The sequence below is a fragment of the Macaca fascicularis genome, chromosome 3 (assembly GCF_037993035.2).
Source record: "Macaca fascicularis isolate 582-1 chromosome 3, T2T-MFA8v1.1".
Lineage (NCBI taxonomy): Eukaryota > Metazoa > Chordata > Mammalia > Primates > Cercopithecidae > Macaca > Macaca fascicularis.
In genome coordinates, this window is record NC_088377.1 from 9,718,479 (window position 1) to 9,731,046 (window position 12,568).

Consider the following 12,568-nt stretch of genomic DNA (forward strand, 5'->3'; position numbering starts at 1 on the left):
AAGACTATCCCGAGTGGGGCTAGTTTGGTCCCGCCTTTCACGCTCGGAGTGGGCGGGGTGAAGGGTGACAGCTCTTCTCCCCGCACTAAGGCCTGCTCCTGTGCCGGAAGGAGGAAGGCGTGGAGCGTTCGCCTCTCGGAGCTAGGAAGTGTGTGCGACGTAGGTGCGAGGTCACGTGAGCTGCTGCCGGCTGAGAGGGAAAGGGGCGGGGCCCAGAACGAAGGGGCGAGGCGCCCCTTGTTTCCCTGGGGTCACGCGCAGCCGGAAGTGGCGGCTGCTGTGGAGAATTGGAGATGGGAACGGCCCTGGACATCAAGATTAAAAGAGCGAATAAAGTTTATCACGCCGGGGTAAGTGGGGGCTTGGGGTGGAGATGGGGTTGGGCGGGTCTGCAGGTTCCGCTGTCTCCATCGCCCTGCACACGTCCCGCGTCCCTAGGCGGGGCAGGGCTGTCCCACCAGGTGCGTCTCCGCCAGGTGGGTGCGTTCCCGCCAGGTGCGTCCCCGCCAGGTGCTTCCCGCGCGAGCCTGGCCTGCCCTGCGAGGGGCCCCGCGAGAGGCGCCGCCGCAGCATCTGCGGGACGTGCAGGGCAGGCGCCCGGCTCCGGGGCTGCAGCTCTTCCCATCTGGCCCCTTGGACACCCGGCGGTGGGCATTGGGCCTTCAGGCTTGAGCTCCCGCAGTGAGCGCTGAGGGCAGAGGAGTTGACGACCAGACTCCCCTTTCCCTCTCTCCTAAGGTGCCCGCAAAGGTCCAATGAACGAAAGCTAAAACTAACCTTGGAAGCAGTAATGGGTATGTCTGGCGGCAGCATATATTAAGTGACAGTCACTTTTAACAACATACTACGAAAGTTACTCCTTTTTCTGGTTTTATTCTTCGACTGAGATAAAGGATTGACTATTAAAATGCAAGCATAAAAAAATAAAATCTTGACTCTGCCATTAACAGGTTTTGTGACATTGGCCAGTCATTTAATCTCCTTGGGCCTCAGTGTCCTTATTTGCAAATGAGGGTGTTGTAAGGTTCCTCTGACTCGGGGAATCTCAACCCTTACTCGACATCAGAATCAGTCACCCTGAGGAATTTTAAAATATGGTTGCTGGGGTTCCACTCTCGGCGATACCGATGATACATGTGCAGCTAGGGTTGAAATCACAGCCCCAACACTCTTCGGAATAAAATTGATAGCAGTGGTTGGGCATATTAATGCAAAGTAATCTCACAAGGGACAGAGTACCAGACAAAGGTCTTGGATGGATGCTGAAACTTTTGGGCAAAAGAACTGGGGAAGCCTGGTATTTACACAAGCTCAAATGGTCATCCCTTTGATGGTTAATTACAAAGGGAAAAAACTGGCCTGGCGTGGTGGCTCACACCTGTAATCCCAGCACTTTGGGAGGCCGAGGCGGGCAGATCACCTGAGATCAGGAGTTCGAAACCAGCCTGGCCAACATGGTGAAACCCTGTCTTTACTAAAAATACAAAAATTAGCCGGGCGTGGTGGCAGACGCCTGTAATCCCAGCTACCCCGGCAACTGAGGCAGAAAAATCGCTGGAACCCGGCAGGCAGAGGCTGCAGTGAGCCAAGATTGCACCACTGCACTCCAGCCTGGGCCACAGAGTAAGACCCCCTCTCAAAAAATCAAAAGGAAAAAGCTACCTTTATAATGGAGAAATCTGGTAGTCACACTCTAGCCAAGCACAACAATGAACACCACTTTACCATCACAACTAATGAGATGACTGACATTCGGTACCCCTTGGCATGATGCACCAAAAAGGTCACAACTCAGCTATGTAGTATTCCCGCCAAAAATGTTTAATCCATGTCAGTTCATAAGGAAACAATCAGGCATATCCAAATTGAGGGACATTCTGTGAAACAAGTAGCGTGGTTTTTTCAGAAATATCAATGTCAAAAAATAAAGGCGAGATAATTTTTCTAGACTAAAAGACTAAAGGGACATGAGAACCAAATAGAATGCTTAATTTCTGATAAAATATAAATCCGAATATGGACTTTAATTGTTGTGTATTGGTGTTGAATTTCTCCAGCGTAATATTTTGGTTATATAGGAGAATACTTCACATGCTGAAGTGTTTAGGGTCAAAGTGTCCAGCCATAGACTGTGCACATATGTTTATGCACATGTGTGTATAGGAGAGAAAGTGAATGTGGCAAAATACTAACAATTGCTGAATGAGGTTAAAAGCTACATGAGTCTGTATTCTTTTTAAAAAATAACAGCTTTGTAGAGATAATTTAAAATACAAAATGTACCCTTTGAAAGTATACAATTCAGTAGTTTTTTAGTGTATTTGCAGAGTTGCGCATCCATCACCACGATCTAATTCTAGAACATTTTCACCCCAAAAAGAAACCCTGAACCCATTAGCTGTCACTCCTCATTCCCTCTCCCTCCTGACCCCTGGCAGTGACAAATCGACTTTGTCTCTGGAGTTGCCTGTTCTTGACATTTCATATAAATGGAATCGTACAGTTTGTGACCCTTTTGACTGACAGGCTTCTTTTACTTCAAGTAATGTTTGGTGTTCATGCTTGTCATAGCATGTGTCAGTTCCTCATTCCTTTTTATGGTTGAATAATATTCCATTGTATGGATAGATCATATTTTGTTTAACCACTCATCTCTTGATGGACATTGGAGTTATTTCTACCTTTTTGCTATTAATAATGTTATGAACATTGTAGTACAAGTTTTTATGTGAGAGGATATTTTTATTTCTCTTGGGTGTATACCTAGGAGTGGATTTTGCTGAGCTACTTTAACTTTTTGAAGAGCTGCCAAATTATTTTCCAAAGTATCTTGTACCACTTCACAGTCTACCGGCACTGTATGACAGTTCAAATTTTTCCACTACTTTATAGTTTCATAACTTTTCTGGAGCTTGGAAATGTTTCAAAATAACAATGGGAGGGCAATGACAGGAGACTCTATGCATTTAACTTTAGTATTCATTATTTCATTAACAAGTTAGCACATTCTTTTCAGAAATGTTACTCCAGCTGGGATGCTGAGATATCTTCTGTGGTTTTAAATATGATACAAGTAATGAAAAGTATATTAGAAAAGAGGCAAGCAGTGGAATGATAAAGTTGCCCCAGCAGAAGTCATCCACAGCCAGGACCACTTCCTGCGGGTCGCAGAGTTGAAGACTGAGTCAGCTCTGTCCCTCTAGACTACATGTCCTGATGCTAGTATCAGGAACAGAATCTGCAATTGATGGCTGAAGGCAGCTTCTCTCAACCTTCAGTCACTTTTTACACTTACATGCATTTTAAAGGAAACATTATATGGTGAATATAAAAGAAAAACATTGCTATATTTTTTTAAAAGGCAACAGAAAAGAGAAAGTTATTAAACTAATTAATCAATTGACAAAAATCTCTGACATGAGTGCCCATGATTCATGTGCTAGACTCCATGATCTGTGACTCAGGGTAGGTGGAGTAGGCAGCCAGCACTGTCATGGCTGCTTTCCAAGCCCCACGTAGCAGGACCCTTGCGGTCTGGTCCTCCAGGAGGCCTCATTGACCGCAGGCAGTGCATATGTCACTTCTAGTTTGCACTGTGGTTGTGGGAGAAGCGGCCCTTCTCTCCTACCCTCCTCACCCTTAGCTGGCTGCAATGGAGCTGATAGCATACACATTTTCTCTTTTCTCCATACATCTCAACAGTGACAGTAAAGATTCAGTTACCAAAGATTTGACTTACCTATGGGCCTGCCAGAGCACCATGCCTACAATTCTGGGTTGCTTGAGGTGGCTGCCACCTACTTTAGCCTGATTCTAAGCAGTACTATCCCAGGCTTGAGGTCATGAGTGATTGTCTTTCAAGTGAAATGTGTTTGTCAGTGTAAGCACATAAGGCAAGCTTATGTTCCAGCAGAGGTTCTGGGGTAAGGTTTGACAGCCAGGCAGTACCACTCTCATTTTTCTGATGAGGAAATGGAGGCTTAGACAAGTTGAAGAATTTCATAACCCAACTAGACAAGTTGAAGAACTTCACCCGACTAATGACCGAGTCTGGATTCCAACTCAGATCAGTTCCAGTTCAAAGCATGTCCATCAAACACTATTATTCTGCTTCCCTAGGAGTGGCCATTTTTATGCAAAATGGAGGAATTTGTAATATAGAAATGTTATTCATTTCTTAGTAGTGCTGTGAATAACATTGAGATATTTCAATAAAAAAAGACTGATATGACTTCTACTTTGAAGATATGCTGATTCTGTTATTGTGCTTTTCGGTATCTTTGTTGTGGAAGCATTTGAAAATGGCTTGATTCTATGGACACCAGAGAAACCTAAGTTATACTTAGATTTAAAATTGACCTTTTTTTTTAAGAAAAAATATTGACAAAATGATTTTTAAAAAATTACAGTTGAAGCATTTAAAAAAATAAACGTAATACATGACATGTTAAAAACGTAATATCCCGGCTGGGTGTGGTGGCTCGTGCCTGTAATTGCAGTACTTTGGGAGGCTCAGGTAGGCAGATCACTTGAGCCCAGGAGTTCGAGACCAGCCTGGCCAACATGGCGAAACCCTATCTCTACTAAAAACAGAAAAAGTAGCTGGGTGTGGTGCACGCCTGTAGTCCCAGCTACTTGGGAGGCTGAGGTATGAGAATCACTTGAACCCGGGAGGCGAAGGTTGCAGTAAGCCAAGATCACACCACTGCACTCCAGCCTGGGCAACAGAGCATGACTCTGTCTCAGGAAAAAAAAAAATAACATGCTGCAGAAGAAGGTAAAATGAAAAGTCAAGTCTCCTACTCTTCCTGACTGCCTGTTCTGCCCTTGGACGTATTCACTGATGATTTGTGTACTGTTCCAGACACACATGTGCACACACATGCAACTTGTTCTTTTGCTTAATAATGTACCTTTATCTTGGATACTTTTTCATATTAACATTTTCATTAGTCCCATTCTTTTTTATATTATTTAATCAACTTCATTCAACCAATGTCTGTTGATCTCATGAGGGTTACAGGTTAGTAGAGAAAGGCAAATATATAAAATGAGAGATGATTAAAAAGATGATCAAGTGCTCAAATAAGAGCATCTGTGGTGTATGAAGGAGCATAAAGTAGGGTATAGTCATCTAGGGGGAAAAGTGAGAAGCTAGGGGCCCTTCTGGAGCTTCATTGAACCTAGTTTTGAAAACTAAGCATTAGAATCTAGTTTTGAAAAGTAAGCATTAGAATCTAGTTTGAAAATCAAGTATTAAACTAAGTGCCCACCATGCACTGCTGGTCTCAGTCATGAGGAATAGGCAATGTAAACCTAGTGAACAAGAACTTGCAGACGTTTGGGATGCAATCTGAGTCCTGTAGACTGTTTCTTTCACTTGATTGACCAGGTGTTTATAGTTGTTCATCCTCATCTAATCTGGCAGCAACAGCAGTTTTTTAATGTGACTTAGGTTGACCGTCTTTCCAAAATATTTGTTTTCTTAAGGTTTATTCTGTTTTGTTTTGTTTTTTAACTTTGTAAGTTGGCTGTTTAGTATATTGAATTGTAGCCTCCTTTTTAAAAATGCAGACATTTCGCACTAAGTTCTACTCTAAAGTAGTACTTCGTACCTTAAGTTTTTTTTGTTTTTAATAGGTGAGTGAATTATTGTAAAGCAAAAACCCTTGTAACCCTCCCCACGTCCTGCTGGAGAGGAGAGTGGAAGTAGGATCACTTCACCTAGATTCTAGGAGAAGACACTGCTCCGAAGGACCCTGATGAGGTTTCATGGTTTAGTAACCTCATGCACTGTGGGAATGTCAGAGGACCCCGAGATAATGCTCCACTGCCATGTCTGAAAATTGTGTCCCACAATATTTGATTGGTAGTGTTTTCTATTATTGTACAACTTAAAATATCTTTTAATTTCCATTATTTTTTTGACATGAGTTGTTTAGAAATGTGTGCTTCAGTTTCTGTTATAGCAACAACTCTTGTCACCCATAGCCTTGTAAAAAATCCTAATTTTAATATTTAAATTTTAGAAAATTTCTTACAAGCAGAATTACAAAAAGAGTAACTAACGAAAGTGAGATTATGATGGGATAACGGAATGTCAAGTCTAATTGTCAGGAAGGACAGAATAACATGGGAATGACAATCAAAATGGACTAAGGTCTTAAATCTAAGATCTGAAACTATGAAGCTACTAAAAGAAACATTGGGGAAACCCTCCAGGACATTGGTCTGGGCAAAGATTTCTTGAGCAATACCTTAAAAGGACAGGTAACCCAAGCAAAAATGGACAGATGGGATCACATCAAGCTAAAAAACTTCTACACAGCAAAGGAAACAAAGTGAACAGAATAACATGGGAATGTTTTCTATAATTTAGTAGTAACTGGCAATAGTTTACAAATACATTGTGTGTATACCGCTGTCATTGCACTAATTACCTTCTGTTGTAGTGACTGTTCTATTAGTCCACTCAATTAAAATATTTGATTTTGTTTATCTTTGTATTCCTGGGCCTGGCAGTACTCGCCACTTAATAGGTGCTCAAAAACTTTATTAAATGATGAGTGGAAGCCTTAAAACATTTTTAAAAATGCATAAGACTGCTAGTTTTATAAATGCATTGATCAGAAAGGGGAAACTATGGTATTGTAAGCATATTATGGGTTTTGCTTCGTAATTATAAATAATATTCTAGGTATCAATTCCAGAAAGATGTTGGTAAGATTTATTCTTATTTTGACATAGCCCCAGAGCTACACATCGCACCCTCCATTACTTGTGTTTGCTTTAGAATAGTCATTCTTAAGATCATGATTCAAATAAATTGGGAGTAGAGATTCCAGAATTCCTATAAATATGGTTTTCTGTCTGATTCGGGAATGGAATATAATAGAAAATTGTCCAAGGTTTGATTTTCCATGGTCTTCATCCTAGTTCCTGTGGCTCATTGCAAATATAGACCCTTTCTCCAAGCTTGCAGCATTGCTGTTGGGGCACCTTCTCCCTAAGCGCATCCTTCCCCTTGGATAGAAAACTTCTTTTTTAAGTATTTGATTAAAATAGAGATGAAATCATGCTGTGTTGCCCAGGTCAGTCTGAAACTCCTGGCCTCAAGGAATCCTCCTGCCTTGGCCTGACAAAGTGTTGGGATTACAGGCATGAGCCACCACGCCTGGCTTAAAAACTTGACTTCTCTTTCCAAAGACCCATGTATGGTATGATAATCAGGAATTGTGTTAAAAATTCCCTAATTCCACCCTTCCAGTGAAAGATAAATTTCCCATGGAAATACCTAACACTGTTTTATAATTAGGTAGACTAGGACAGCCTTTTCCAGCTCACAGAGTGCTTTAATCCTTCCATATACTGTTAAGAGGTGGTGTTTTCCCCATTTTTTGGTTCAGATGAAAGCAGATATTTGAAGTTACGTCTTTTTAGTCCTAAATCTAGGATTCTGTGTGCCTTCTCTGGGTCTTAATTCTCATCTGTAGGATGGAGATGATACTACTCAAAGGCTGTATTTTGAAAACTAATGAGATCGTGTTTTAAGACATTTATCCTAGCTTCCAACACCTCGTAGGGGCCGGAGTAATATGTGGTGGCACTGTCAAATTTTTTTTTCCACGCTCTGAGGTCTGTTCACCCTTAGAACTGCCCTTTGTGTGCCACAACGCTAGTTACATTAGTACACCCTCCAAATGGCATAATGAGTGCTTGTCAGATGCTTCACCGATTGTCAAATATGTGCCCACTGTCTATGTCTACTTGGAGGAAGGAGAGTCAGTGACCAAGGAGAACATACAGAGCAGACAGCGTTTTTGGCCCTGAGAGCCGAGGGTGATTTTGGTATTGTTGCAACTCCTTTGTTTAGTGCAGTAGATGTGTTCTTGGTCAAAAAGTTGGACTCAAATGCATTGTAAATTACTTTATGTCTTGGAACGCCGTAGGGGAGCTTACTGGTTAGAAAAATCCTGCAGTAAATATTTCTGTAGTGTAAATTTAATGCATTTGTTTTTACAAATTCAGAATGTTTTACATTCTTAAATTCTGGCACATGTACTCATGAAAATGACATTGTTAAATATTATGGTTGTGAAAAACGTAAATAAGATATTTACGCCCCAGCATAGCCAGGTTACAATGAGAAGAAATTTATACACTGTGGACTGAGTATTGTTACCTTAAGAACCTCAGTACTACCTGAATTTGGCATGCCCGTAATTTCTTGTGAAAAGAAAAGGAGAAACCCTATACATAAGACTTCATTATTATGAAGAAAAATTGCAAAGCTAAAATGCTAGTTTTTTTTTAAGCTTAAGTATTCTACTTTAACCTGCTGGATTCTTAGTAAATGAATGATCAGTTGTAGTGAACGCTTGTTGTAAGGACTCAGGGTATAAAAATTTAAATCTTTGCTAGGAGAGATCTTAAGATAATTTGGAGAGGTATGAACCTTTTAGGAATACAGTCATCCAAACTTTAAGTAGCTCTCTTTTTCCGCTAATAACCTAATCCTCCTGAAAAAGCTTGTCTGCTAAATCATAACCTAAACTCTTATGTAATGCATAAGAAGCATTTTCAGGATTATCCGAGATTGTCTGAAAACTGCGATGCGATGAAAAGTGTTCATGCAGTTCTCCACTTGGTGTTTGTTGCCGCAAATCTTGTACGAGCCTGGGCCTGAGCAGTGGTAAAGCTTGCTTGACCACAGCGGCGTGTTTCGGCACTGGACAGGTCTCAGCCTGTTTTGCACACCCTTCATCCCCTGCAAGCTGCTTGCCAGATCTCCCTCAGCCACGATGATGGGCTTTTCCTCTGCCTCCTCCTAATGCCGAGTCCCCGACGCAGACGCTCATCTCCGTTATGTCATTTAGGAGTCTACTCTGTGTCTCCAGACATGCTTTCTCTTAGGCCCGAAACCTGCAGCCTACACCTTCTGCCTGTTAACAAAGGAAGGAAAAAGGAGAAAACTTTATTTTCCAGGTAACAATATGTAGACTGAGGACACGTAGCTTCTGGGAAAGCGAAAGCACGGAAGCCTGGGGTCCCTACCGCGCGTTCATCAGGTTCTGGAGTGCAGGGAATGCCCGGCGCATGCGCAGAGGTAACACACGTAACATCGCGTGTTCGTTTTGGCGCCGGGTTTTATCACTAAAAGTTGGAATGCGGCTCTGTATGTCGAAAGGTGAATGGCAGGGCATGGAGACGCTTTGCGTGCGCAGTCTCTGTGAGCCAGCTGCAACGGGCCTGGGAACCGCAGCACGGATCAGGAAAGGATGCTTGCGGGGCGCCTCCTGCGCAATCGGTGCTGCTGCTGGACTCCGGGGCGGAGGCGCCCGGGTCAGCCGCACTCACTGAAGTCGCTGGGCAACGTTTTGCTAGAACAGGTTTCTGTCTGACTGCAGGCAGATCTCACGGCAGTTAACCTCGTAGTGTGAACGATATAGGGGTATGTGAGCAACGCTTCCCCCTGCTGTGGCCGCTTAGTCTCTTGGCGAGGGTCTCATCTCCTCCACACACTGGCCAGCTGGAGCCGCGGGTACCATGTGCAGCGCAGCGCAGACTCGTGGGCGCTGCAGGCTGGTGGGCGCTGCACGGTGCTTCACCGTCCCCTGCCCCGTGGCCCGGCTTCCCGCTTGGTGCCCCACCCGGAGGCGACAGAGCCCATCTGTTCTGTCTGGACTCGGTTTCCAATCCAGCTAACGTGGACTTTCCGCCGGTCGCAGCCGTCCCCTGTCCTGGGAAGTCGTGACTGCCATTGCCCTTGCTGCCCCTTTGTCCCCATCCTCCCACACCTCTGGTGCTCTGGCTCCCCAGTCCTTTCCCTCCTCTGCAGTCCTCTCTTCCGCCCTTGCTCTGGGCTGACCATGAGCAAGGCAGGGTTGTGAAAAGCTGGAAGGGGAAGCCAGTTTGCCATTTGCTTTCCGCTTTCATTTCAACCACACTGGAGTTTGTGACGTCGTAAAGTTCCCCATTTCACGCATTTCTTTTTCCATCAGGTTGTTGTTATACAGACAGGCAGTGCTTTTACTGCATGTGGCTGCACCCCCACCCCAACCAGTTACTTTTCTAGGTTTCAGCTTACATTCAGAAAACTGACTGACTTGTTAGCCATCGGCCAGGTGGGCTGACCTGCGTCCCGTCCCCGTCCCCGAGAGCACACAGGCCAGACGCTTCGGAAGCGCATGGTCCACGCGTCACCTGCGGACAGGGGCTCGCCCACGAGAAGCCCCTATGGCCGAAACTCAGAGGGAAACCTTGCCTGTTTGCTGTCCAGAGCTCAGGGAGAGGTCAGTTGACCTCAGAACCTGATCCCTTTTTATTTTTTCCAGAGCATTTTCTAGATCAGTTATTTACAGACCTCATTTTGGGAAACTGCACTTCCTCTTTTTACATATATTTGCTTTTTTTTTTTTTTTTTTTGAGACAGAGCTTCATTCTGTCACCCAGGCTGGAGTGCAGTGGTACAATCTCTGCTCACTGCAGCCTCCATCTCCCAGGCTCAAGCGATTCTCCTGCCTCAGCCTCCCGAGTAGCTGGGATTACAGGTGTGTGCTACCTCGCTTGGCTATTTTTTTATTTGTAGAGACGGGATTTCTGCATGTTGCCCAGGCTGGTCTCAAACTTGTGGGCTCAAGCGATATTCTGGTCTCAGCCTCCCAACCACCATGCCCCAACTCCATATTTAATTTTTAAATTATAAAGTGGTAAAACTTAAATTTATTACCACGAATAAAAGAAAAAAGTATGTCCTGGATATTTTTCATACAAACACAAATATGTAAAGATGGAATTTTTGTAAAATACTTCTTATTGTCCTCTAACTTATCTACAAGAACACGTTATGGACATGTTTATATGGCGAGCAGCCATGAAAAAACCGCCTGGGCCTTTTATTGTCTGTAATGGAGAGCTTGTGCTGTCACTTGTTGGCAGAAAAAAAATCCAAGCTCAGAGAAATAGTGCCTTTCCCAAGATGATAGAAAATATATTTTACCTTTCATCTGGTTAGTTAAAATAGTTGTTTCCTCATATAAATAGGTCAATAAAATGAACATTGTTTAGGATAAAGATTTTCCAAAAAAGCAGTGAAACCCTTTTATTAAATGAAGTCTTACATAAAATTCTAATATGTCAATTTTAATAATAAATATTAAAATACTTTATTTTATAAACAGATAAAAGCAGAGCTGTTCTACTTTAAGTGAGAATATCTGTTTTCTCCCTGCCTTCCCTGACTCTTCCTCACATCCCAAAGTGGCTGCTGAGGTGTCTTCACAAGCCTAGGGCCAGTGGTTCTCTTGTAAAGTATTAGTTACAGGATGTCGTGACCAGCGAGAGGCAACAAGGTTGAAGTTTTTTCATGCCAACCTATTTAATTTGGTCCTATGTTAAAACTTATAAGTTCTGTCAGCTTTCAGATACAATGCAGTGCCTAGGGCCGGGCACGGTAGCTCATGCCTGTAATCTCAGCACTTTGGGAGGCTGAGGTAGGCGGATCACCTGAGGTCAGGAGTTCAAGACCATCCTGACCAACATGAAGAAACCCCGTCTCTACTAAAAATACAAAAATTAGCCTAGTGTGGTGGCGGGCACCTGTAATCCGAGCTACTCAGGAGGCTGAGTCAGGAGAATCGCTTGAACCTGGGAGGCAGAGGTTACAGTGAGCTGAGATTGTGCCACTGCACTCCAGTCTCTATCTCAAAAAAAAAAAAAAAAAAAAAAAAATGCAGTGCATAGAATGAGGCTTTAAATATTTTGCCTTTATTTACTGGAGCATTGAAGCCAAAAAGTACCCACCAGTTTACTGACTATCCTTGGATACTTTCTGCCATTTTCCTCCTTGAGAATTTACTCAGCTGGGGCTCTTAGACTAGCAGTCTCAGCAAAAGCTGGTGAGCTCTGGAGACCTTCACTGTTGTGCTACTTACTTGTCCTGGGAACTTGAGCTGGGAAGGACAACATGAGATTATGGCTCCTCTGCTTCTGATAGGAGCAAGCTGTCCTGACCCTGGATTACTGATGCTCTGACAGAATTGACCTCTGGGTGGCTGTGAGGGTTATACCTGCTGTGTGTGCTCTGATCTGTTGGGCAGGTCTCTGGTGGCAGGTAGCATTGGCTCACATGCTTTGCAGTGATGGCCAAGTTCCCTTCATCCTCACTACCGTTCCCCCATGACAGTCTTATTTACTTTTATGGTTTTACTGTTACATGCCAGGTATCATGTCAGCCCAAAATTAGCTCTTCTTTTGTTTTATCAGAAAGAATTATTTAAGACAATTTCTCTAAAACCCAAATCTTCATCTTTGGGAAAGGAGCAGCAGTCCTGTCGATGGAAAATTAGGAGCCAACGGGCAGAAATCCCATTCATCATTAATCATCAGGAAAAAAAATAAGCTTTTTCTAATCTAAAAAAAATACAGTCATGATAGTTTGACCGTATGTTTCAGATTTTAAAAAACTGTTTTGTAAATTGAAAATATGTGTTTTTACTTGCTAAGAAAATGCAACTAATACAAAAGAATGTCTTCTGCCCCTTCTCCTCTACTGCCCCATGAACAATGC

General features: G+C 43.2%; 1 protein-coding gene across 1 annotated transcript in view; it reads left to right on the top strand.

The window, feature by feature from the left end:
• The first annotated feature begins 247 nt into the window (after positions 1 to 247).
• VPS26C (VPS26 endosomal protein sorting factor C) overlaps positions 248 to 12,568 on the top strand; it is a 43,860-nt gene continuing 31,539 nt past the window's right edge. Inside the window, exon 1 of the mRNA XM_005548699.4 lies at positions 248 to 350. Within this exon, the coding sequence (XP_005548756.1) occupies positions 294 to 350 (57 nt within the window). The 5' untranslated portion in view covers positions 248 to 293. The remainder of the gene's footprint in view (positions 351 to 12,568) is intronic.